The sequence below is a fragment of the Atractosteus spatula genome, chromosome 6, assembly GCF_055471065.1.
Source record: "Atractosteus spatula isolate fAtrSpa1 chromosome 6, fAtrSpa1.hap1, whole genome shotgun sequence".
NCBI classification, from domain to species: Eukaryota; Metazoa; Chordata; class Actinopteri; order Semionotiformes; family Lepisosteidae; genus Atractosteus; species Atractosteus spatula.
In genome coordinates, this window is record NC_142711.1 from 8997304 (window position 1) to 9025281 (window position 27978).

General features: G+C 40.0%; 1 protein-coding gene across 1 annotated transcript in view; it reads left to right on the forward strand.

The window, feature by feature from the left end:
• The window catches only part of cpa6 (carboxypeptidase A6), a 45095-nt gene extending 17496 nt beyond the window's left edge, over positions 1–27599 (forward strand). Inside the window, exons 2-11 of the mRNA XM_088918829.1 lie at positions 2324–2399; positions 13927–14051; positions 15909–16023; positions 18007–18108; positions 18191–18295; positions 21304–21414; positions 21623–21713; positions 26000–26202; positions 26867–26951; positions 27364–27599. Coding sequence (XP_088774955.1) covers positions 2324–2399; positions 13927–14051; positions 15909–16023; positions 18007–18108; positions 18191–18295; positions 21304–21414; positions 21623–21713; positions 26000–26202; positions 26867–26951; positions 27364–27599 — 1249 coding nt within the window. The remainder of the gene's footprint in view (positions 1–2323; positions 2400–13926; positions 14052–15908; positions 16024–18006; positions 18109–18190; positions 18296–21303; positions 21415–21622; positions 21714–25999; positions 26203–26866; positions 26952–27363) is intronic.
• Positions 27600–27978: the final 379 nt, after the last annotated feature.

Below are 27978 nucleotides of genomic sequence, written 5' to 3' on the forward strand. Positions count from 1 at the left end.
TTTCTAAATGCTTTATCCAGTACAGGGTCACGGGGGAGCTGGAGCCTATCACAGGAAGGGGTACACCCCGGACGGGACGCCAGTCCATCACAGGGCAGACACAGACACACACACTCTCACACCAGAGCCAGATTTCCCAGAAGCCATTTAGCCCACCGGTACGTAGTTTGATTTTGGGAGGAAACCAGAGCACCCCGAGCGACTCACATGAACATGAGGAGGCCATACAAACTCCACTCCAGGAGCTGAACCCAGGGCCCCAGCAATGCTCTCCACCACATCACTGTGCTGTCCAACGTTACACCCCATGATGTAAAATCTATACATTTCACTACAGGCATATACCAGAACCATTCGTTAGCCTTTTTTTTGCTGCACTACATTCTTTGGTAAGCAAACATATAAACACCTAAATCTGTTTTCATAAGTAGTCTCGACTATCTCAGTGTTTTCCATTCATACTGTAGTTCATCTTTTTACTGCCTATGTGAAAGACCCTGCTCTTGTATACAGTACAATGAAATTAATCTTCCAGGTGTTTGTCTTGTCTTTAATGAGCTAATCCTACCTAGATTTGGCTAGTTTACTAATTAATGTTAATGATGGGAAAAGCCTAATCATAACACAAAGGTTTTAAAACAGTGGAAAACTTTAGAGGAGGCTTTGAGTAAATTGATGATGCTCATAAAATGCATACTGTATATTGTTACACCTGACTGTGTCTAAAATGTCTAACACATTGCATATCAATGTACAGTAAGTCGCAGGGTATAAGGTTTCTGCTGTAGACCTCAATATCTGCAATATCACTCAGAGATGGGCTGAACTGAAGTCTCTGAAGTCTCTGTGCATCACTCATACCTACAGTATATGTTGTGCTGTTGGGTGGTAAATTTTGACTCAGGCTAGACCACGCGAGAGAAATATGTCACTTCATACTACAGATGCTGCCACTGTTTTGTATCCTGGGGGATTGCTTTTCTCATCCATTTACCATACACGTAAATCATAAGGCATGTAGTATTTCATTTCAATCCATTTTCTTTGTCATGGTGAAGGGCAGAGCACGAAAAAAAAGATGTAAGGTTTCCTTTAACAGCAGTTTATGGGTGTCAGGCGCTGTGCTATTAGTGATGTCATCTAGAGCAAGGCAGTGTAAAATGATACTCTAGTTACATACATGCATCCTGCTCTAGTCTAAACAATTACAAATGAGCATTTCTGGATGCAAGTATGATATGCCAAAAGACCTTGTTTTTGATCCAAGTTGGTAGGCAATTACTGTGACCTGCAGACATGTACAGTTTTGGAGAACATATGTCCATGGTTCTGGCTTTTGAAGAAAATCAAATGTTTATTTTTACTGTATGTCACAATTTTCACTTTAATAGTAACAGTTTCAAGGAGGGCCTTGGTCAAATTATATGTCCAGTTTTATTGGGGGGATCTAGCGAACAGTTTTACAGCTTCTTCAAAAGTGGGTAAAAGATTTACTAATGGGTTCAGCCAATTCTGAGTGAATGGACCCCTTTTTTGCAGGTGTCCAAATAAAGAAGGTTTGTATTAGTCATACAGCATTTCTATGTTTAAGTATTCCCTTCCTACTTCTTCCTGTTGGTTATGTCCAGGTTTTTTTTACAGATTTTGACAGTAATTCGTTACTTTGATTTCCTTAACTGTTAGTAAAACCCTTACCCACCATGGAAAGTCATTCTTCTGGGTTTTTTTAAGTTCTTAAGGGAGTCGGTTCTTGTAAATCAATGACTCATGTAAGTAAACAGAAGAGTAAATAATGTGCAATGTTGCAGATTTTATTCTTAACATTTCTAGTTTTGATAAAGAATGCCCGGGACTCTTGAGTTTTATTTTGGGAGGAGGAGTGTATGAAAGTGTAGGATACCTCGCCCACTTCTGTACGTTTTAAAGTACTGTATGTTTAAGAGGTTTATATCCAATTTCTAAGTCAGTGATTTGAATGAACCATTCTGCTGAATGAGCATAGTGATAAAACTGATAAAGGTTCTTCTGTGACAGTGATGTAATGCCCTAAAAATGAAGAACTTTATGTATAACTGTTTTTTGGCATCCTAGCCAGGGTGTATCCTGCCTTGCACCCATTGCTTACTGGGATGGGCTCCAGCTCCCCCCACAAGCCTGTATTGGATAAAGTGGTTAGAAAATTTATGGATGGAAAGACAGTGGGAAATGCTGTTCTCCATTAAATGAACCTCTGTTAACTTTTTATGAAAATGACACATCCGGGAACAATCAAGTTTTATTTTATCCAGTGTATTTACTACAGTATATTTTCCTTCCCTTGTAGGGATCAAGTTATTAGAGTGACCCCTCACAACAGTGCAGAAGTTCAAACTCTGAAGAGCCTCTTTGAAAATATGAGGGTAAGCCATTTTGGTCATCTTCTTTCCCAGGCATGTAACATGAAATTGATAATGGTATTTTTTAAAATATGGTGATTTAATTTGTTACAGGATATCCTATGACTGTGGGATAAGTATGAGCTATTGCACAACTGAGACTGTGCTGTCCAATGTGGATTTCAGAGATTAGTGAAAATCCCATTACCTTCATTATTTCTCAATCAGATGTTAAGCCAGGACAGGACACGTTTTCTCATTAACACGAGACTACAATTTACCTGCATTGTAACCGGGCTTCTTTGTCTTTAATTTAGGACCTCTCCATATTTAGCTTTTTAAAAATCATTATATTTTCTCCAGAATAAAATGCTTCAGCATTCTAAATTGAATCAATATATGATTAGAGGCCTTTCTTCATAAATTACTATAGCTGTTTGGCTCAGGTGAAATGTAAATAATAGAGGTAAATTACAGTCATTGTTTGTGAAAAGAAAGAAAAGGCAGTTTTTCAGATTTTGAAATCAGTAATTATGGATACTTAAAAATTCTGGTGGTTCAGTTAAGCCTGGAATTAGTTTCAAAGCATATTGGACTAGAAGAGCTGTCTTACCAAAAGTTATCAGAACTTAAAATGCATAAAATAATTAGAATAAAGGAAATGCAAGGTGTCCATCTGGCTTATCTGTTCTCTTGATAGTTGTTAGTGGCTAATTTAAGCATTTAGCCTCTTTAGCACCAGACCTTACCCCATGTCATTTCACCTCGTCAGATTATCCTGTATGTGTTATTTTTCTAATACAAACTTCTAGGGTATTAAATAGGTGATTGATGAACGAGCTACTGAAAAGAGATTTGCTGTTTGTATGGGGTGAAAGAAGATTGTTATTCAGTGAATGCCCCCTTGTTCATCAATGCAGGCAATAATTACAGTATTACATTATTGAATCTGCACAGTGCATCTAGTCCAGCTATTAAATCATTTATAATGTACAACAGGCGTGTGAAATCCATAGCCAAAATAATTCGCTTAAATCAGGGCATGCACAGTGGACTAGTGGCTTAGCAGCTAGTTCTGCTGCCTCTCAGGTCTTGGGTCCTGGGTTCGAATGCTTCCTGGAGTGCCTTCTACAGTACGTAGTTTTTGCATGTTGTCTACATGTCTAAGACGGTTGTACAAAGATATGCTGTCCAGGATATTTGCCAACTTTAAAGTTCCCTCCTGTATGTACTGTATATGTGAGTAGTAGACTGCTGTCCCACCCACTGCAGTCTCCTGTGCCTGCCTGATTAGGCTCTCTGTGGATAAGGTTTCTGAAAATGGAAGGACGGAAAGAAAAAGCCTAAATTGCCAAATCAATCATGTATTTTAGTGTTTAATTAATACAATAGAATTGGACTAGAAGAAACCCTTATCGTTAGATGACTGCAAGAGGCTGCTGTGTTTGGACAAAGTGCCATGCTTTTGTAGTTTACCCACAGCCATCTGGGAGTAATTACACTACGTATCAGTGCTGGCCTGCCTCTGAATCTCCCCTGCTCCCCTGTTTGCTTTTGAGCATATAGTTTGTCTTGCAAGACCAGAATCATGAATCAAGTAGGAACCCTAAAAAAAAAAAAAAAAAAAAAAAAAGCTGCTACTGCCAAGGGAACAACTGAGTAGAAATGGGATTTCTATTTCAAACACGCAGCTGTACAGCTGTAGGCTGAGATGCAGCAGCTGTGAATTGCGCAGGTCCAAATTCAAGAGCTGGGACAAGCGCATTCTCCTTTTCTTACACAGTGTATGGAACAGCAGCTAAAGTAATTCCCCCTTCATACAGCCGGCAACACTGTGTACACAGCTGCCTAGGCCTGCTTCCATTTTCACAGCCACGACATAACCATAGTGTTTTCACTATGTCTTACCTTGAGGATGTGACCGTGTTCCCTAAGGCAACACCTTTTGGTGTCATTCAGACAGATGAGTCTCAAGCCCATTAGGTTACGGAAAGGTTTCAGAAGCCTTGTCTCCTGAAAACTAGAAGGTGAAAAAAAAAATTAGTACTATTCGGGACCAAATTTGTAAATCACCAAGGCCAAGGCAACGACAGACTAAAATAGCAATTGTACCCTGAAGGTGATGTCTACCTTAAAAATAACTTCCAATACTTCAAAACATCATTGTAGTAACACACACGGAGGAAAAGAAATATTCAGGTAAAGTTCTCTTTAGTCCCATGCCAGGAATAGATTCTTTTTCAGCCCATTCAACATGCAGTGCTTCAGAGGCCCTGCTCTCAGGGAACGACTCTCGATAAATATTTGTAGAATATTTGAAACGTTGAGAATGTGGAAATGTTTGTAGAATATGCTCAGTGGGACAGGCCAGGCACATGAATTTGTCAGCTTCCCATTCTTTTAGTCTGCTGGAGTTCAAACTGCTTCAGTACCTGAGCTTGGATTCTTGTCTCTCGTCCTGAAAGAAAATCATGGAGAATCATTTTGCTATTAAATATGTGAACACACAGGGATACAGAGATTTCTTGGTTAACTTTATGTTCTTTATTAATTCTGTATGTTCTTTGCACATCTGTCTGTATCAACAACACCAACACCTAGCAGGTGAACTGGAGATTTTATGCGATTTTAATTTCACTCGCTATGGTAATGGGGCACAGTAGTTTTGATAATAATGTATGAGCTAATACTGTATATACAGTATGTATTTATAAGCACAATAGTCATATTATTGTTTGACATTTGCATGCTTATTCTCTACTCTTTCTTCCTTTTCCATAAAGGATTGGTAATAAAAGTTAGACTGAAACTGTGGCAGTGATTTAATTGCATGGGCGCCATGTTACTTGAACAAGTGCCTGCAATGCAATATGCACCAATATAGGCAGTGGGTAGCTGAATACTACAGTGCACAGTCACGCAATGACCTGGCTTATATGCTCAAAAGGATCTCCTGAGGTTACTGCTTGACAAAGGCTGATTAACTGTAAAGCTGAACCAGAGATCAAAGAATCGTGAATTGTGCCTACTGAGCATTCTAGTCTCTGGCTAAGTGATTTCTAGGTCTCAAATGATCCTTAATCTAAGTAGTCATTTTTGATGGAGACATTCCACAGTTAGATAGAGAATATTGTTTTTTTAACCTTTCATCTTTTCACTCAACATCAGTATTACAGAAGATGTTAGATTCAATGTAGGTTCAAGCAAATTCACTTTTGTTGTTGTTTTTATCCTTGCTAGAAGTTTTAGTTGTTTTAGCATTGGTGTATCTGACCAAGATTTTCTAGCTACTGTTGTGTGATTATCATCGACCTCCTAAAGGAGACGTGTTACAATATTTAACACAAGATAAACTTTTTTTTTCTGTTGAACTGCTGCTTTGCTTGTGTAGAAAGGATAGAATTGCGGAAAATGCTCCACACTGTAAAAGAGGATTTGAAAGGGCACGACAGGGGGGAACACTGTTAGTAAATTAAAAATGTAAAGAGCCTGCACCTCATTTTCCAAAGCTGAGTGACATGTACCCCTCCAGCATGATTATTTAACCATCCCTAAAGTGCTTTTATGCAGGTTTAGGGGTGGCAACACTGCAGAAACTGTGTTTATTTGTTATTAGTAAATCTGCTGCCTAACTGCAGGATAGCTCTTACCGCCTGAAACATTTTTAAAAACATGTACATAACCCTCTGCAAACCATTAAATCAATTTCCCCATTACTAGAGCTATGTGCCAACCTGTAGTTTTTTTTTGGTTGTTTCAAATTAAATCCAGCTTTGACTTAAAGGGAGTACATTCCCTGCAATGTACAGTATACCGCACTGATAACAGCCAAGCCAGAATTCAAATATTAATCTGTCATTTTCTTTAAGGTGATCAGACCAATCTGCATATGTGTTAATGGTTTTTTATAGATAAAAAAGTAAAACCAAACTTCAAAGATATGTACTGTGTCAGTTGATTGAGGAATGCAGCTTAATATGCTAAGATTACTGAGTAAAAAATTTAAACAACGTGAGAAGTGGGTATTTTTTCACTCAAAGTTCATATATACTGTCTAGATTGATAAAGACCCAGATTTATAAGAGATTTGTGGAGCTCTCTCATGTCTGATTTCATAGTAAATCAGACATGATTGAATTTGCTTCTGATTACGTTGAACTCGTTTGGGTTACTGGCCACACAAGGAATGTTGATCAGCACTGACTCATCTTCAGTGTAGGTCATCTCAAAAATGCAGGGAACAGGACTCAGAAATTGCAACCACATGTGAAGGCAGTTAGTGATGACATACTGTAACAAGGGCCTTGTTGATTGAGCATCTTGCTTAAGGATTGTCGAAGGTTCTGCTATGATTCTGCAGCGGACATTAAAGTTCCCCCCAAGGTTTAACATACAAAGCGAGAAGTCCTGCCAGGCAAAAACGCACATGTTGTGATTCTCCCACATCCTGTCAGCAAACACATCTGATGGAAACTGGAAAGGATTCCCACACAGCCCTGCTCACAATCATCAGTGTTTGAGAAAGCAGGATGAATCGTGTTGACAGCTTTGTTTTGGCCTCCCTGGAATGTAACTCTTCCTGTCTCCCAAGGGCTGTCGTTTACCTCTACTCTCGGCTGACTAGACAGGAGGTCTCTTGTGATGTCGGTCTGTTTTTAATAATAATAATAATAGTATAGCACTTTTCTAGACACTCCACTCAAAGCACTTTACAGGTAATGGGGACTCCCCTCCACCACCACCAGTGTGCAGCCCCACCTGGATGATGCGACGGCAGCCATGGTGCACACACACAAGCTCTCACTGGAGAGGAGAACAGAGTGATTCATAGTTCATAGATGGGGAGGCCATGATTGGTAAAGGCCTGAAGGAAATTTGGCCATATTATTTTTTTCGAGAAACACCCTGGGATTTTCAGTGACCATGGAGTGTCAGGACCTCGTTTTTACATCAAATCCGAAGGATGGCACCTTTTTACACTATAATGTCCCCGTCATTATCCTGGGGAATTAGGGACCCACACAGACTGAAAGGTGAGCGCCCCCTTCTGGCCTCACTAACACCTCTTCCAGAAGGTCCAGATTTATCCTTCTAAAAATGTCCTTGACAATTTATTTTTCCGCAGAAGATAGAAATCGAGCAGGAAAAAGAGTGTGGTGCTCTGGACAATGGGGCAGGGCATTAGAAACTGTACAGCAAGCCGCCCCATCCTGCTGTTCCATACACACAGAATGCTTCACACTGTGCTTCAGCCCTTCTTCCTCTGTCTTCATTTCACCCAGGAGTGTTGTACGCTTAAAACACCTTAGTCAGAGATTGCCTGTGTGCTGCTACATAAGCAACTGCTACAGTATTTGCTTTATTCTTGTCTCTCCATTAAATCTAGCGTAAATAAAAGCCCTTTTTGATTTTCCAATTCCATTTGCTTTATTGTATATGGGAAAAAGTTTGCCAAGAGCTGTCAATTGTTATCAGCAAGGTTTTGCTCTTTACCCGTTCTTCCAGTTCAACTTAATAACCTGTTGTACTAATGTAATTATTATTATTATTATTATTATTATTATTATTATTATTATAGGATGGCACAGTGGTTGATTCTCCCCATGTTTATGTGGATTTCTGTTTCCTAAGACAGTGCACAGACATGCTGGTAGGATTGTTGGTTTCAATGGAATTAGCCCTGGAGTGGGTGTGTGTGTTTTTGTGTCTCACTGTGACCTCCAATGGAGTGCCATCCTATCCAGGATTTATTTATTCCCATTTATTCCCACCTTATGCGCAATGTTTCCTGGGATAGGCCTAAGGCCACGATGTCCCTGAATTGGATAAACTGTTATTGAAAGCGATGTGATATACAGTAGGAATAAGAATAAGACCACCTCATAAATGCATGTACTGTACAGGTATGTGCAGGGGTGCGTGCCTCTTCTAATTGGTATAAATAAAATTGCAGCTAATGTTTATATTGAACTGGGTTTTATACTGATTTTATGCTGGTGCTTTGAAGGAAATCCTCTTTTAAAGAGTTCCAAATCCAAATGCTGTAAATCTATAGAAATGAAATGTACAAATAGAAGCTCAGAAGTTGCGAAAAAGCAAGAAAGAAACACAAAGTTTACATTTAATTTTTCAGCGTGAAATTAACCTCTTCTTGTTCCTTTAAATGTTGTCTGCTGATGCACCTCCTCTTTCTAAGCTCTTTAAAAGTAAAATGTAGACCGATCTCTTTATAAACTTGGCAATGATCTCTCAAAAGGGAAATTTGAAGCTCACCGAGTCAAACTACAGTATATTGCTTTCCTTGAATCACTTTTATTTTTTTCCTGAAGGAAACAGGTGTTGGTTTTAACTGATTTTAATTGACAATTTGTACAGAATATCACATATATCTTTAGAACCCTTCAGACTGAGAAGTTTCTGAAATCTGAATCCACCATTGGTTTTGCCAGTTTATTTCAAAGGGTCTGACTTTTTTCGTATGTGAATATAATGCATTACAGGCTTGTACAAGAAAGCCTGTCTCACGTCTTTAAACTATAATGCCTTAAAACTGCTAACAATACTTGACGTGATGTTTTTTGTTGTATCTTGTTAAAGTATGATGTTTTATTAAAAAGATGACAAAAACTTTCACAACCAGTTTTTCACCAATTTTTGACCTAGCTGTTAATGAACCAAAACCCTACATACAGTACAAGTGTTTTCATGGTGTTTCATGCTATAATACAGTGTGTGGCTAATGTGAAACTTGTACTAATATCCACTTATAGCAAAAGCCTGGTTCTTCATTAATTCATATTAAATATATTCTCCCATCTGAGGAAGGCTACACATCTGGAACTTTGTGTTTTATTCATTTTGTTTTCTTTTCAGTGTGAAATTAACCAGCATGGAATTAATTAATATATTAATATATTTGTTCCCTTAAATTAAGTACAATCCATTATAGGCAGCCCAACTTTCTGATGAAACCTCAGCTGCTGTATGAAGTTACAAAAATCTTAAGCACGTAAAACCTCAGGTTAAGCATCAGGATTTATTTAATACACTTACTTTCAAAATAAACAAAGATTTGTTTTTTTTGTACATCGTAAAACAGGTTTGATTTTGTATCCTTTGTGTATTAACATCAACTGTATCTGCACTTGATTAAGTCCAGAGGATGAAAAAGCTTGCACTTTTCCAAATGCTGACCATGGAAACCTATGGAATGTTTTTTCCCTGTTTTTTGGAGAATGTTGTAACTTCAACTAAACCTGAAGATTGTGTTCACAAAGATATAGGTCTTTGTCTTGACATTTGGGATCAATTTTGGATTACTCATTCAGTTACTAGGACTTTGAATGCAGGATAAATGTGCTTTATTGTAATAATACTGGCTGTTTTTATATTAATCAAATTGATAAAAAATATTACACTACATGAATTGCTAATGAAAATTTCTGAATGAATTTCTCCAAAACTACCTTTACTTTTGTTAACTGAGCAGAGCCCATTTTGTATTTTAAGAAGGTGGTTGTTGGATACAAGGCTGAGGATCTTGTCTGAATCACATTCATTAAAGAGCAATGAGGAATAACTATCACTGCCATCAATGTCACCTGACCGACTGAGGAAGACGACTGGATGCAAATCCAGGAAGCAAAGGCTTCCCAGTGTTGGTCAACATCTGTTGTCTGAGGAAGAGAGCAGATCTTCTGTTATGTGTCTGCACCAAAGGGAGAGAACAATGGGTTTGTCTGTCTGTATGTCTGACCTACTGTGTAATGTCTGGGTTTTATGGTGTTTTTTGAATTACTGTGAGTTTGAGGAGAGCTTTGGAGAGCAACTTTTGTCTTTGGAGAGACTTTGTCGGTAAGCAGCATAGCTAACCATATTGTTTATAGAGGGCATTAATAAATACATACAGTAATAATCTCAAAGAATAGCTAAGGTTTTGTGGTTTTAGATTTCCTTGCACTGTAAATAAGACAACTATTTTTTGTGTTATGGTTACATGTGGTTTTTTCCTGAGACCCGCCTGTTTAAAGATCCTGTTTCTGTCGACAGAATCCCCTGGGTATACTGTACCACAGCATGAATTCAGTCCATTCTGCATAGCTACAAAAGTAGTTTTTCCTGCAGTTGAAAGAACTAGAATTTAGATCGGCTTTTGCAAACGAGGAATTCATACGTTAGGGAGCCAAACCTGAGTTCAATTTTGAGTCCCTGGGAAAAGACATTTTGCCAACAACAGGGCTGATGTCCTTTCTCAGCTGTGGATCCTAACCCACAGACCACACTGTAATATAGTTTCACGTTGACACTAGTGTCTGAGGGACAGAGTGAGTGATGGCAAAAGCAACTTGCTTTGTGGATTCCAATAGCACTAAGTCCTTGGTTCTTGCAAGTGAATATAGTGGGATGACTATGGTTGGTGTGATTTCCAGTAGTCCAGGAACTTGGTTTCTTACTATGTGAGTTGAATTTACCTCTTGGTGAGAAGACTTAGTCTATGCTGGCAAAGCATTCGTTGAAAGAAACAAATTGAACTTTTTCACTGGAGTACAATACAGTAACAGAGTCAGTTATGTTACTGTAAGAAAAAATAGAGATTTAAAAAAAACTACAAACAGATGCCACTATCAAAGGCCTTGATTCCATGCCACTGTGACTAACTGGAGCTAAATTATTAGGTGTACGTCTGTACTCCCTGACATTTAATTAAAAAGGTTTAACCAATACATTATAGAGACAAAATTACAATTTACTTTAATATATCCAATACATTATTAAAACAGTGAAAACTATTGTAGCTAAAAGTTAAATCATGTGGATTTATTTATAAAGCTCACTTTCAACATCCAAAATCATTGCACATTACTCTGAAATTAATGAAAACTGATCATTTCAGCTGTCTCTAGTCTCACCACAATGGGAGCTGACATCAGCTCTCTGTTCTTGTGGCTGTGTAGCATAGTAATTGGACTTTCAAGTGGGCTGTTCCAAAATATAGCACTGGGAAAACTGGATCTTCAGTTATTGTGAATGCCGACCAATATCAACATGTGCTTCCTCCTTTGTTTTTTTATTGATTTCTAGTATGTGCTTTTCTTCGTTTGAACATTGTGAATATCAGCTCATTTATGCATAACTGCCTAAAAATGTAAGACTATTACATATTAAGCATGTACTCAATGCACCTTTTAAGCATGAGGCAGAATCAGATGCCTTTGAACTTCAACTAGAGGTGAAAAGAAGCCAAAGTATTTTTATTTACACAAAGTATTGTGAGAGTATGGAAAAAGTGTCACACCCATGTTATTGAGGCCACAGTCCTGGTGTCTTTCAAGAAATTCGTTTGATTAGCTAGCTCCTAACTACCAAAGAAGCTATATAGGGCAAATGGCCTCCTCTCATTTGTAACATTTCATACTTTCTGTTAGAACTAGGCAGCTGACCAGATCCTTATCCTGGCCTCACATGCAGCACACTGGAAAAAGCACTGAACACCTATCATTAACTTCAGAAAGGTCTTCGACTGATTAGCCAGGCATCGCTGGTGGAAGATTATCACTGTGTATGGCATTCCTCAGATGCGTCTTAGAGTCATTCAAAATCTATATGAAAACCACAATTGCTGTTAAACTTGAACAAGGTCTCACATTCTGGTTTGCTGTCCAAACAGTTATAAAGCATGAATGTGCTTATTTTACCTCACCTCTTCAACCTTGCAGTCGATTGGCTATTGAAGTAAGCAGCTTCAACCAGGGCAGAACTAAAGGAGTCATTAAAAAGAAGTTGGGGAGGAGGTCAAAATATCGTCTTGTACTTATTCTGTTTTATGTATACATATTTTGCCTACTTAGCAGCCTCTGTGCACCTTTTCTGCCATTCTGCCCTTTCTTTTGGTCTCATCAGGTAAAGATGTCACTTTCACATTGCTAGACCTTGCCTTTGTTCCTCCAGACCCACATGGGAAGCAGCTACGTGCCCTGTCCCTCCTTGCTGAACTCTCCACCATTCTCTGGTTATTTCTGGTTGAGTGTCCAACCCAGCACCCCTAAGGCACCAGTCTGTTTTCATTGTTTTGTGCTTTAAGGTTCCCCCAGTAGGAGCCCCCTCAGCTACTGAAGCTCACTCGGTCAGGGAGTCAGTCTGCTGTCCTTGTTCTCACCCTTGCCAGCAACGGGCACCCAACCGTCTTACCACCCTCCAATCTGGCGCAGTGATGGCCCTCAACTCTCACCCCCCCCCCCACTCCCAACACAAGCTTCCACCCTCTGCGCACCAGACTCCCACTTACCTGTAGGACCTCTGCCGTTTCTGCAACCACAGATGAGCAGCTCCCTCCAGAAGAGTGGCCTGACACAGTCAGGCCATTTAATTAGAACGGAAAGCGAACGCACGGTATGTCAAGCCCTCAGAGAGAGCGTGACGGCGCTCACAGTACATGGAGGCAAATGATTCTTAAAGAAGCGGAAGGGGCTGGAAATCACAAGGCGCAAGGTGGAAACCCCAGCAATCCAGCAGACTAGCACGGAGGGGGGAACTGGCTGCCTTGTATAGCACAAGGCTCAAGAAGAAACAGAGCAGCCAAACACTGGACACTGAGATGGGACTCAGGGCTGCTCTGGCTGAGTGCCCGCTGCATCTTTTTTAAGACCCTCAGATTTGTAAGTTCCTCCCACACAAGAGCTTTGGAGTGCGAGAGGCAGTGTACTGTAGGTTTGTTTTGCCCTCGTGACACACAAAAAGTGTAGAAGAGTTTTGAACCTTTACACCAGCCTCTGTGTCTTTGCACATGAACACAGTTGCTGAAAGTTTGTCTCATAACGGAACTTCAGTTTTCTGTGATTTGTACCAGACTGAGCCTGTGAACCCTGTAAGCAGATGGATGATGGATGGATGAACAAGACAGATCTGAATTACCCAGCAGAATTTATTTTTAGTTTTGTTTTTTGTTTATTGTGACAGAATTTATAGCATTCAAGTTCTGGGGCACAGAAGGTCACGTGGAAGCCATACCATATATAGGATACCAGTAGGTTCTTGTTTAAAATTTGTAATTACTTGTTTTTTTTAATTACTGTATATGCCCACCAGATAATTGTTCTGAGGCTTGGCTCTCCTGCTCATCTGACATTCCAGTGCTGATTAGAGGAGCGTCACTGCAAGCCTGCAGTTGCATGTTGCAGGAGGCGCTGTTTACTAGAAAGCTGAAAAGGCCTGGCTGATTACTTCCAGCCTTGCCCCAGCCAGTGCGGGGCCTATCTGTGTGCTGTGACATGACCTAGTCTCAGGCCACAGAGCTTAGTCTCTTCTGCAAGCAGGTGCCTTTGCTGAACAAGCCACTTGGAAGCCCCCAGAAAACCATCTTATTCATGTTACTATTATTAGAATATATTTGTTACATAAGACAGTGAAAACCAATGGAAATGAAAATAGAACGGATGATTATTGTTATTATTATATTTTTGTTAAGCCCATTCTTCAGGGCCTGTAGATGAAGTATAGGAGTCTCTCATGTTGAGACATGCATATGGATTACAGGCTGGTTCCTGCACTACAGGTGGACCTCTGGCAGCCCAACAGTGCATCTTTCATCGGAGAGGGCAGCACTGTGGATATTCACACAGGGAGGAACATCTCCAGTGCCTTCAAGACCTACCTTAGGGGGGCCAACATTCACTACAAGTAAGTTTTACTCTGGAGTTTCTTTTTTATTGGAGGTGTTTCCTAATTAACCCCACATATCTGAAATAGCAGGGAAGGAGCACATCTGTTTTCCAAGGCCTGTTTTTTTTGGAGAATTGTCTGTTCTTCCCGTACAGATGTGATTAACACATACAGAGCCTGTGTGTGTTATTTTAATAACATTCTTTCATGCTCCACTCCATAAATCCTGCAAATGCTTAACAGACAACAGAAAGAAACTTTGGTGTGTATTAAAAACAAAACAGCAGCAAGAGAGGCTGAGATTAGCTGTTTTCACCCTCCGGCAATCTTACGGTTGCATCAGCAGTTGTAAATTACTTTTTTATTATTCTACATAATTATTCATAGCTGTTGATGCTAACATACTGTGCAAGTCAGCCCTCTCTTAAAAAAAAAGGCAGATGAATGACATAGAAATAGAGCTTTGGCGTCTGTATCATTTCATGAACTTTGCACCTTGGCAGAAATTTTTTAAAAAGTTGTTGCATGTTTTCCATCTGGATCTGTATGACAATGAAGTCTAACATTGCCTTGCCTGATTTCCAATATCCTTAACTTGTCTTTCCTGTTTCTGTGACTTACTGCACATAACTGTTTCAGTCACACTTAGGGTTGCAAAGTTACACTTTATAAAAGAAGCCATCTGTGTATATACAGTATATATAATATGTAAGCGTATATACAGTATAAGTATAGAGAACATAAGAAACTTTTTACTTGTAACTGCAACAGATTTGCAGTTGCAATCAGGAAGATGGCAAAAACATTAAAGTCGATGCACTGACATTTAGTGAAACAAAGGTAAATTGATTATGATGATTAACATTTTTTATCAACAGGGATGATCAACAGGCCCTGTGAAAATTACAGGTCAATAGTGTGTGGCCACTTTTAGAAACAATACAAGCAGATTAATAAGACATGTAAGGGTTAGGTATACAGTTCAGGCTCTGGTAAAGATTATGATTTTCTCACTAACATGCAATTAGTCTACAGCACTGGTTGATTATGATCTCTTCTGTTACTCATTACTTTTATAAATGGAATTTGCAACCCCTAATCTAAGGTGTTAACAACATTTCCATATTAACCATTTGAATTAATTACAGTGTACATCAATGTGAGATATCTGGAAGTAACAACAAGATACAACACACAAGACAAGACATAAGACACAAGGGCTATATTATAGTTCTTTTTTACTTGCTCAGTTCATTGCTGAACAAGTCTTTTCCATTTTAATGGGTGTTAGAACATAACTTATTTTTGTTGCAAATTGTCCCAAAATACAATACAGTTTCTGTGTTATTTGTTTGTTGTGTTTTTACTTCAGTTACTTCATCTTATCAGATAAAATCAAGTCACATATATGAAACAACAAAATGGTATCTAAAGTGTAATTTAAAATCAATAATACATTAAGTTCCATTTCAGGCATTTCAGCCTGAAAGGCAGATTGAAGTGGATAAGTGACCTGTTCAGAGTAAAAGAAGTTCTATTGCCAAGCGTGATAAAGCAATAGCTATCTTTGGTTTATATCTTAACTTCCATGCTCTGAGATAATACATCACCTGTGCTCTCCAGGCCCAGGTAAGCTAGAGACAGCCCCAGCTGGCTCCTCATGTTGTGTGGAAGTGTGGGCACTGGTTGTTGGACAGGGCTTTCTGAGATGTTTTGGATGAGAGATTTCAGTTTAGTAAAGGATGGCCTGCCTAGCCAGCAGAACTCTAACCTGACCTTAATTTGAAAGGAGAAGACTGAGCGGGCGATGAGAAGGCCAAATGTCCCCTTAAAGTCTTTGCTTTTAGTGCTAAGTGTGTCTCATGTCTTGTATAGGGTTCTTATCGCAAACCTCCAGAAGGAAATTGAAAAACAGACTGGGTATCGTTCCTCCAGAAAACGAAGATCAGAAATGGGGTATGATTATGAGGCGTACCACTCTTTAGAAGAGGTATGTACTTCAGCAGATGCCTTTATCTGCCGACTGTTCAAACTAAAGGCTCATATCTGTAAGCCACCAGCATGAGGCAATACCACATAACAGCTGTAGAATTGAAAAGGGACCAATTTCTCAGCACAACTGTGATTCCAATTATAATGCAAATATAGTTACAGTACATACTGTATGTACCTCACAAACAAAGACCTAATAAAAACATTGTTCTTTTATGCCCAGTATCATCAAAATACAGTAAATGCCCTGAGGAAACAATTTGTGCACGGAAATAATAACTATAGTACCTGTTCTGGCAAGACAAAATGTTACTGCTTTCATTTATAACTTAAGAGTGATTTACAGACTGGAATTTACAAATACTACAATATATACTGCTGTACGAGCGAACACATTTTAAGACACCTTAAATTATCGTAAATATTGCATGTGGAACAGACATAATGGGTCTTCTGACAGTGGAAGAGTCTGGAGTGGAGGAAAGTTTCTGTGAAAACAAGTTGCTTCAGTGCCAACAGACACATCACAACATTATAATCAAATCCCATGGAGCCCAATAGGATGTGTGAAGTGATTTGTTATGGTAGTGGAGTTATTAATATAAAATGTGCCATAACAAATTATGCTGAGTGATTAAACTTTGCCATTTCCAAATCTTATTTAAGCACCGTTGCATTGTAAATCTTTAACAAAAGCACTCTCAAATGGAAGGTTGTTGCCCAACTTATTGTGTTTACAAAAAGTAGTGCTGGTACTATTTACCATTTCTGTGTCATGGAATGTATACACTGCCAAAAACCTTCTCATCAGACTTATTGCTTCTTTGATGTTTGTAGGTGTATTTGACATCCTGAATGAAGAACTGATATGGCACTATATTTATTCACATTCCTCTGATCAAAATTGGATCCAAGGAGAAAGTTTTTTGGCAAAGCTTCAGAAGGACATACCTAAAGCTTTCCCTTCTGAGAGCAGAACTCTGGCATTACCATTGAATGGAGTATTTATTTGATCAGATTTAATATAACTGCTTAGTGCAGACGTTACTTTAAAAACTACTTGCAGTTACCTTTTAGCAGTATAAAATGTAATGCCAAATATAATTAGCAGTTCATCATGGGTATATTTTAAAACTGTACACACTTATTTTATGTCAAGGTTCTGGTGCCCTCTAGTGATACTGTACTAGTAATGTTCTGTTAGTTTGATCTTCAGCAGTGAAGAGACTCTTATCAGGTTAGAAATTAATAATCCTTACACTTACTGTATATAAGCACTTTACAGGTAATGGGGACTCCCCTCCACCACCACCTGGATGATGCAACAGCAGCCATAGTGCGCCAGTACACTCACCACACACCAGCTATCAGTGAGGAGGAGAGCAGAATGATAAAGCCAGTTCAGAGATGGGGATTATTAGGAGGCCATGACTGGTAAAGCCCAGAGGGAAATTTGGCCAGGATGCCAGGGTTACACCCCTACTCATTTTGAGAAAGGCCCTGGGATTTTTATTGACTACAGACAGTCAGGACCTTGGTTTTACACCTCATGTGCCTTTTTTACAGTATAGTTTCCCCGTCACTATACTGGGACATTAAAACCCACACAGACTGCAGGGTGAGCGCCCCCTACTGGCCCTACTTACACCACTTCCAGCAGCAACTTAAGCTTTCCAGGTACTGCCCAGGCTCACACCTGCTGCGCTTCAGTGGGTTCCCAGTTCTGAGTTGCGTGATGATATACTGCAGCCACTGGCTAACAACACTTAAAAACACTTATTGTTTGTGTTCTCCTTCAATGGAATGGATAGAAGCGGTAGTTCTTATAGTGCATCCAGATCACTCTTGTAAAAAAGGAGATCTTCAGAACCACCGCATGACACTTGTCATAAATGATGTGTGTGAGGCTGGCCATCCCGAGCTTAAAGAAGAAAGTCACTGTTTCGCCATCACAGGCCCTATTTGTCTCTTTCTTTTACAGATTCAGAGCTGGATGCATGAAATGAACAGAACACATCCGCACTTCGTCACTCTGTTCTCCATTGGCCGGTCTTTCGAAGGAAGGCCTCTTTATGTCCTTCAGGTGAGAGTAACCAATTAGCAGTGTTGCGCTGTGTGTAGAACGTGGCCTGCTCCAAACTAACCGGGATCCCTGCTTCTGTCAGCTAGGAAAGAGAACTCGCCGTGACAAGAAAGCCGTGTGGATTGACTGTGGCGTTCATGCCAGGGAGTGGATCAGTCCAGCATTTTGCCAGTGGTTTGTGAAAGAAGTAGGTGCCCTGATTTTAAGCTGTTGCCTCAATACTGGTGCATGTCGTTGTTATATATTAAATGGTTTCTAGGTAGTATACTTCATATTCATCATCTACGGATACAGTATGCAACATGTTCAGTTCCCAGATTTCTGAGATCACTTCTGTCACTACCTAAGTGCATGAGCCCTGTTCACATCTATAAATAGCTCTATTTCCCGATACTGGAATTGATATACAATGTTAAAGCATTCGGACTCTTGCACAGTTCTTAAAACTTGACAGTTTGAAATAGTCATTTGTATTTGAACAAGTAAAGATTTATTCCATGCTGAGAAGAAAAGAAACAACGTTTCGGCTGTGGAGCCTTCTCTGTGTGTAATTTTTATGTGTTATACACACCACCGCACATTGAAATAAAAAAACCCACAATGAAGTAACTAATGAAAGAAAAACTGAAAGCTTAAGCATTCAAGCCTTTCATGTAGCAAACCTAAAATTGCCTTAACGAGCCACACAATCAGTTGAGTGATGTCTGTCTGTGTGAAATAATAGTGGTTCACATGGTTTCAGAATAAATCCACCTGTGTCTGTAAAGTCCTTCAGTCAGATAGTGAATTTGAAGCAACGATTAAACCACAAAGCTTTCAAATCAACTCAAGGATGAAGTTATAGAAATGCACAGATCAGTAGCAGATTATAAAACCTTTTCAAGGTAAAGCCAGTAACTGAGAAGTTGACGTCGCCCAGACAATCTCTCGAGCAGGCTGTCACTGCACACTGAGCAGCTGGGCAGAGAGGAAATGGTTAGGGAGGTCTCCGTGAAGCCAGTGGTGACTTTGAAAGTGTTACAGAGTGTTACAGTGGCTGAGATGGGAGAAGATGTCAGTCAACAATATCCTGGTCAAGCCACAAAAGGGACATGTTTGGAACTGAGAAAGAAAATCTCAGGACCCACATGAGGTTTGCAGCACGTCAGTAAAGCTGCACATTTTTAGAAAACTGTTTTGTGGTCAGACAAGACAAAATTGATTTTTGGTCAAAATACTAAGCATTACAACTGACTGAGTGCATCACTCAGTCAGCACTATCCCTACTGTCAAGCCTAGTACTGGCAGCATCATGTTACAGTTCTGCTTCCCATCAGCAAAGACTATCAGGTTTGACAGGACTGATGGCAAAATAGATGGAGCTTTAGCTTTGACCAAAGCCAGTGAGCAAAGATGGTAGAAACATACCCAAACAGACTTTATTAATAGTACTAGTCATAAATTAATAATAATAATAATAATCAAGTAATAATTACTAGTAGAAGTAATTGCTGATAAAGGTAGTTTCTCGGTGGTTTTTGCTGACATTTGCTGTGAAACCTTTCTTACCCCTAGAAGACTTTAGTTTGCGCCTTAAGGCTTTGAATAAAATATTACATTTAATCATGTGCATGGATCATTTTGAAAGTTCACACAATGGGACACCATAGGAAGGGTGTGAATAATTTTGCAAGGCATTGTGCGTACTTTGCTTGAAAACTCTTGTTTTTCATCTTTTCAGTTACATTGACATACACGCTGTAAATAACCTAGATTTTGTGGTGGCTTTAGTCAAGAGTTTTAGTGTAATACACAAAAGATTCCACTATGTGGCAGAACACTGATGCTTTAGAAAGACAGATTAACCTAGACCTCAGCCTGATTAGAGGTGCAGTATTACTCCAGGTAAATCCTCTTTCTGTAATCCTATTTTTCAGCGCCGCGTAGTGTGGGGCTTAAAGAATGCTTTGCAAAAAAGGAAATCTGACTTTGTGGTTTGAGAAATCGGGCAGGTTCATGTAAATTCCATCTCTATTCTTGTTCTTAGCAAAAGACGGCTACAGTCTAAATGTACATGAGACATTCAGAGTATAAACCAAACCCCACTCAGAGCACAGTCAGCAGTTCCTTCATCATTGCAGTTATCTTTTAGGAAATAGAGGTAAGCTGCGGATTACAAAGTAGAGTATGAGCTTTCCGCAGCACAGGAGCAGCCTCCTTAATATTAGAAAAGTTATGCAGGCCTGCTAAGTTGTCCTGCTGGTCTGAGCCCAGTTATACTGTAAATACCAGTAGTGTGGATAGAGGTCATTTATGATAACCCTGATTCTTTCAGAATAGCAGTTTAGGACATTTTACAGTTCAGGACTTATTTCTGCTGCATCTAATCTGAGGCTAACTTGCTTTTTAATATTCTTTTTAATTATCTCTTTACAAAAATAATGCAAAAAATCACAGAATGTCCAAAGCTGTACAACACGGTATGCCACGCATGTATCTTTACTTTATAATGCATGGTTACATTGAAAGAGGCTGTGAAAAAGGGCAGTTGTGTGATTATTTGATTACCAGATCAGTCTGTGAATGTTAGGGATGACTGGAAATACTAAGCATAAATTTGTTTGTAAATAAAAATTGAAATTGTACATCAGGTATATCACACTGGTTGATGTACTGTATGTGACCCTCATTTCAGCAAGGAGAGAGATCAGACCGATATGCTTCTCATTCACACTATGAGCTGCACAGACTAGTTGGGATCGCCCACAAACCCCAGTGGTCACTATAGAGTGGCAGATGAAGGACACTCAGGCAAATAATGTAGATGTGCTGCTTTGGAATCCCAGATTAAGTTGCCTAATGACATAGGGGTCACCCTGCACTCTTCAAAAGTGCAGTTACTGTACGTGTTGAGCCACTCAGGAACCCTCAGGTCTTCTGATAACTGCTGAGCTTTACCATGCCACCTTCCCAGGCAGCCTCTGTTATCAATGTGGTATCTTGATTAAATGAAATGGTAACAATAATAAAACCTAGTACTTCAGCCCAGTCAATACAGATGCAATCTCATCTCTTGTGTCCTTTGCTGTGCTTAGTGCTGTGGCAAGATGGACATCTTTTCTACTCCTGCCTGTGGCTATCCAGAGTAATTTCTTTTGTTCATCAACAATACTGGTCATAAAGACAACCGTCAATATTGCTATCATTTTATTGTAGGCATTACAGTCGTATCACTATGACCCTGTAATGAGAAGACTGATGAATCACTTGTACTTCTACGTGATGCCTGTCTTCAATGTTGATGGCTATCACTTCAGTTGGACAAAGGTAATCGTTTTTCCTTCACTTGAAACGTAATGCAGAAAAACTGCTTTGGGCCAAATTTTTCAAGAAGTCCGTTTTGTGCTATTTTAATAAGACACAACGGGTTTATTTACCATGGTTCACTAAGGTTTTGCACACCTTTGCTGTGTTTGCCTGAGTGTTACCAAAGCAGTTGTGATCTTTCTCACACTTTTCTTGTCTGTTTTTTTAGGATCGGTTGTGGCGTAAAACGAGATCTAGAAATGCCAAATATCACTGTCACGGGGTCGACGCTAACAGAAACTGGAAAGTGAAGTGGTGTGGTAAGTCTACAACATGTTCTTTCTTTTGCGTTTGTCGTGCCAGAGCGAACGCCGGTGATCAGTCCCGCATACACACTCAGGACAGCACACCTCCCGGCACTGTTAAAACACGCCCCAGAGGGCGGTTAATTAACCTATTATTTCATTATTAGTTCCAGTTTTCTTTAAATACATCCCTCACCTTTAACTCAGGGCTCTGTTATTAGGTGAGCTACTGCGCTTTGTATCCCCTTGGACGCCACTCCACACAGAAAGGCACCCGGAGCTGGAGCTGAACCCAGGACAGTAGAGTGCAAATCACCATGGCATCTTGTTGATCTCCTGCCCTAAACATCATTCGAAACAGCTAAACCCTACAGGATTCTGTTGACGTAATTCATGGCCCTTCTTTGTATCAGAAAGTAATGTTCCTGTTTTCAGTCTGACTCATTCGTACTTTAATTCAAGGTTCGGAAATCAATTTGCGTTGCTTCTGTTGCCTGCTTAATTAGTATAAGCCTAAAGAGTAAATATTTTAGCCTTATTATCCCCCCCCCCCCCGATGTGTTTGAAGAGTAAGATTTGTTGTCACTCTGTGATTGCTATGCCATCCCTAAAAATGATTCATTTTATCTGTTGAATTTTAAAAAGTATGATTGAATAGAGGCAAATGTTTTGTTTAGGGGAGAGTACAGAGTAAATAATTGAATACTGATTTTAAATGCAGAAGAGCGAATTCTTAACTGTTCTGAACTTTATTTCTTACTGTAAAGCCCTTAGAGAAGCCACCTTTAAAGCTGCTATATAAAGGTTGTGGTTGCTTGGAGGACCCCAGCTCTTCATGAAGCAAACTTTTACCTTTTTTGGATGATTTTCATCACCTCATGATCAAAGTAATTAATTTTCTCTCAGTGGCAGACACAGTATTGTAACATCTGTATTCTTGCTGATGCCACAGTGTCCTTCTCAGTAGGTCTGATGTGCTGCTGTCAGCTGTCCAGATTCTACAGCTGCCACTGCTCCAGATCCCTGAAGTTGTTGGTTTCAATCTAATTATTTAAAATGTTTATCCGTGTGTCTTAGGGGATCTGCCTGAGCACTGCTGTAAACCACAGACTCCTCATTTAGCTCTAATTAGCAATATGGTTATGATTAAAAATCATAAAAACTGTATTTCAGCTCCATGCTCATTTTCACAGGACCTAGTTTCAAAACCAGGACTAACCATTGTAGAAAGAAAATATTTGTTAGGTGTTTTTGTGAGCATAGTAAACTGTGTTTACTGCGTACTATGTCACGAAAAGTAATGCCTTCATTTTCTTCTGATTTTGAAATCTAAATTAATGTAATGAAATTACCTATTCAGTAATTTCTCAATAAATAGTCTCATAGATTTATCATACTTTGATGTTTGTATGCCTAAGGCAGTAGTAGGTGGAGGGCGGAGAAAAACTTTGCAATTACCAGTACAATTACCTAAGTTTTTCTGATTGGATACAATTCTGGGTGAAGCCTCACATATCTGTTGAAAACTATGCTGTTGATATGATGACATACAATTAACAGGTTCTTTGTGTAACTGAAGTATTAAACACAATTCCACATCATGTCTCTGTAGGAGAATCAATCTGCTCTATATGTGGTCTTTATGCTTCAAAGACAAAATCTAAGGTATGTCATATTGTGCAAAATCACCATTTTGCATGAATAAAGGAAACTGGCTTTCAAAACACGTTCCGTAAGAGTCTGAAATAAAAGACAGCTTCTGTAATCCGTGTGATAGAAGGAAAAAAACAGCATTCTGTATGATGAACCTCTTGTGCAGCTGGTAGCATACATGAGGAGTGACTAAAATAACTGCAAGGTCCTTTTCATCAAAGACCTGAGGACCTCGGCTCCCACTGGTGAAGGGAAAAACATAATTAAAAGAGATTTCAAATTACATATTAGAAGATGTTTTTAAAAACACTGGCATTTAAAATCCCTGCAGCACATGACATATTAATTATTAAGGCCTAACTTATATTGTAAATTTGTCATTTATCTTTCCATTTTCTAAGCACTTTATCCAACACAGAATGTTATGTGGGAGCCTATTCTGGAAACAGGCCAGCAACAGACTTAGGGTGGGTCACACGCACGCACGCACACACACACACACACACACACACACACACACACACACACACACACCAGGGCCAGTTTTTCCAGAACCAGTTGACCTACCTGTATGTATTTGGACTGTGGGAGGAAACCAGAGCACCTGGCGGAAACCCACATGAACATGGGGACAACAACTCCATGCAGAGAGCACACCAGGATTTTGTGAATGTTACAGTTCTTTGAACAAACAGCAGCAATAATTGATGTATACAAAGCGGATGTGGCACACTTAGATTTTTTAAAAAATGCTTCTACTACTGTATGTATTAAATTAATTCTTAAATTACAAATGGCAGGCAACTGAAAAATATGTGGGTTTGAGAACTGGTTAATGGATAGAAAACATTGTATGTGCAAGGGATGAATGCTCAAAATACGTTGATGTAATTTAGTGGAGTGCCACAGGGATCTGTACTTGGACCACTGCTCTTCCTTAGTTATATCAGTGATCTAGAATCTAGTATAATTAATAAACAAGTCAAATTTGCTGAAACCAGCTCTTAAATTATTTAACTGATAATTAGCAGGAAACCAGGAAGCCACATGTTGAGTAGCCCTGCTGCAGAAGCTGCAAAAGGAATTTAAGAAGACTGACACAAAATTTAATGCAGGCATACATTAAGATACCTGCAGGCAAAAACATAAACTACCGTATAAATCTTAGGTGAGATTGGAGAAGCTACTCATGAACAGGGCTTAGGCGTTTACATTGACTCATCATCTGCTGGACAAGCTTAAAAGCAAGCAGAATGTTCCAAGATATTCTTTTAAAAGTGCACAAATTATAAAATAAGGATTGTAATGATAAAACAATGCCATACACTAGAAAGTCCTCATTTAGAATATTGAGTACAGTTGTGGTCACAATGTTATAGGAAGGGTATTGTGGCACTACGCGGAGGTGTGTTCAGTGTGGAGGCGGAGCCCTGGATTAAGGGTAACAAGTTGCCTTAGCAACCACAGCTGTTCTGGCTAGTTCTGGCACAGCTGTGAGGCCCTGAAGATACACTGAACACCTCCTGGAGAGATGAGCACGCCCCCGCAAGGGAAGAACCGTCCAATGACAGGCCCGGAGGGGATTGTGACAGAGCATAAGGCCATCGTTTTTCCTTCGTTTTAGTTTTCTTTTCTTTTTGCCTGTCCAGACGTGTGTCTTCCACCGGAACAGGTTGACTTTTTATTTTTGTTCTGGCCTTCTGACCTTATTTTCCCTGCTCTTCCAGACTGGACTCCAAGCGGTTCTTTTTCCCAGGCTGGACCCCGTTAGATAGGGTAAGTCCAGCCTGGACATTGCGGTGTATGGAGGTGCATTTTTCTTTTTGGTTTTCGCTAACCTCACACCAGTGCCTTCACCCCCCCAGACGGGGCGTCGACTTTCAGCGGTACTCGCCGCGGCTCCTCCCACTTCCACACTGTTACAGTGTTGCTGCTCTGGAAGCCCGAGAAGAGCAATCAGATGCATTTTGGGGCTTAAGAATGTTGTATACTGACAGGAGGAAGGAACCGAGCCGTTTTTGTCTTGAACAGACAAGACTAAGAGGAGACCCGCACCAAGTATTCAGAATCTTCAAAGGCCCTGACAGAACCATCCCAGTGAACTTCAGAATGAACAGTGAAATGCAAACCGAAGGTCCAGGAGGGAAAATGCCACCTACTGTTTCACCAGTACTGTAGGAAAGCCAGAAGTCACAGCGCAGCTCACTGAAGTTCTGGAATGAGTATATTCATATGGAAGGTCTTGCTGGAGAGCAAAAACAGTGATACAGTACACGTGTATCATCTCCTGCTGTGCTTTAAATCATGTTCCAGGGGCTTTTATAATCCAGTTATAGCCTTGTTCAACCTTGTGTGCTGCCATAAATGTCAAGGCAAGCACGGAATATCCTTTATATTTAACCACAGAGTGTACATGTAAAAGGGAATTTACTGTATATGTGGTATAGAAATTTAAGTATCAATCACTGAATGTACAGCTGTCCATAAATATCACATTCATTTTGTCAGCTAATCCAGCCACAGCCAGAGTCAAGCAACAGCTCTGCTGCCTCTTCCTCCGTCCTTAAACATTTCCTTGATCACTTTTACTAAACTGGCACCAGCGCCATCCTAATGTGCCTCTCCCTCCTCTCCGAACTGTCGCGCAGACGAGGGGGCCTCCTCACACCCCTGTGATGACACGTACTGCGGGCCCTTTCCGGAGTCCGAGCCGGAAGTCAAGGCTGCCGCCAACTTCCTGCGCAAACAGAGGAGACGTGTGAAAGCCTACATTTCCATCCATGCCTACGCCCAGATGCTGCTGTATCCCTACTCCTACAAATACGCCACCATTCCCAATTTCAACTGTGTTGTAAGTGCCGCTTGTTTCCGTTCTCTTCTTCCGATTGGCTTGATGGAGAACAAAAACAGATCCTTCCTTGTTTAACATGAAAGGACTGGGGGCTCCTGAGGTGCATCCCTGTGATCCGGATGTCGTGAGCTTGTGCCTGGATCATGTTACGAGCTGACTGGGACTCCCCAGGTGCAGGGCACAGTCAGCAGAGCACTTCTAGGGTAGTGTTGGTATTAGTCTTTGATTGATCTCATTTCTCAGTGAAATAGCACTTCCTATGAATTCCCAGGTGCCTGCAGGCTTCCAGTGACATCAGCTGGGGATTCCATTTCCTCCCGTTCACGCTAACCTTCCCATAAGGCATTGGCCGTCTGGCTCATACTGTACTGTGGCAAAAGATGAATGCCTTGAGATGAGCAGAGAAGAGCTGACCTTACTCATTCTCCCTGTGATGTATAGGACAGGAGCCACTGCTGTGAGCTGGGGATTTCAAATTGGAAGTACAAAAAAAAACCCATTGTGATTGGATGGCACCAATTTTAAAGTTTAACGTTGCCATGCATATTGAACACGCATGCTTGTGACATCACCCGAATCACGTTTCTCCTTAGCTGCATTACGCCCGAGTGAAATGTGTCAACACTAAATGGATTAGTAAGAAAACGTGTCATTTGTGTTTCAGGAATCTGCAGCCCACAATGCAGTTTCTGCTCTGTACTCTGCGTATGGTGTAAGGTACAGATATGGCCCAGCATCGACCACTTTGTGTAAGTATCTGAAGAATATGAGGAAAGAGGCTGAAGTGGCTACCTTTGAGATATTGATTTCTTTCTATTATCCAAAGTGTAATACATTTTTTACAATTTTGCTTGTAATGTTATGCTCATTCCCATTTCTTCTGGGTTTTTTTTTTGCTAATGGCATGAAATCAAAAGCACTATTAGTGATGTTCTCTAAAACGATACTCTGTTACTCCTTTACCTGAAAATTAAAGCAGGAAGCCCAAAAACTTATCTTCAGCAGTTCAGCACACGGTCCTGTGTTACTCAGTAATCAGCGTACCCCACAGGCTTGTATTTTAGGGCCATCAGAGCAGACAAGTAAACAGGCAAACAAATCCTGAGCCCAGTCTGTGCATTACTAGGTACAGGTAGCAATGAATATTGTGTGTGTTTTCAGATGTAAGCTCTGGGAGCTCTATGGACTGGGCCTACAAAAATGGCATTCCCTACGCTTTTGCGTTTGAATTGCGAGACACAGGTCATTTCGGATTCCTCCTCCCAGAGTTCCTGATCAATCCCACGTGCACCGAGACCACGCGGGCAGTCAAGGCCATCTCCTCCAGCCTCCTGAAGAAGTGCTCGCGTGCGACAGGGAATATTTTCACTGTTGACTGGACTAACGCATCGGCGTGATATGAAAAAGACTTCTAAAAATTCCTGACAGGGCATCTCTGAGTCAGGAAATGTTTATATATCTCCGTTATTTCACTGCGCACATTTTATATCTTAAGATGCATGGAAAAGGATTGAAAGACTAATTTTCTATTTAAAAATATTTAAATCTAAATTGCCTATACATTTTGAAATTTTGAAGATCAATTTTATCCTGACTGTTTTATTTTTTTCTCTGGATTTTGCAAGAGGATTGTGCTGTGAAATCACAAATGGCCAGTACTGTAAAGACATGTCGACTCGTTTTGGTTTTCAAATGAGGGAGAAAAAAAATTAAGAGCATTAATTTTACAATTAAGACTTTTTTTGTTCATTGTAATGACATTTTTTTATTGTTTTC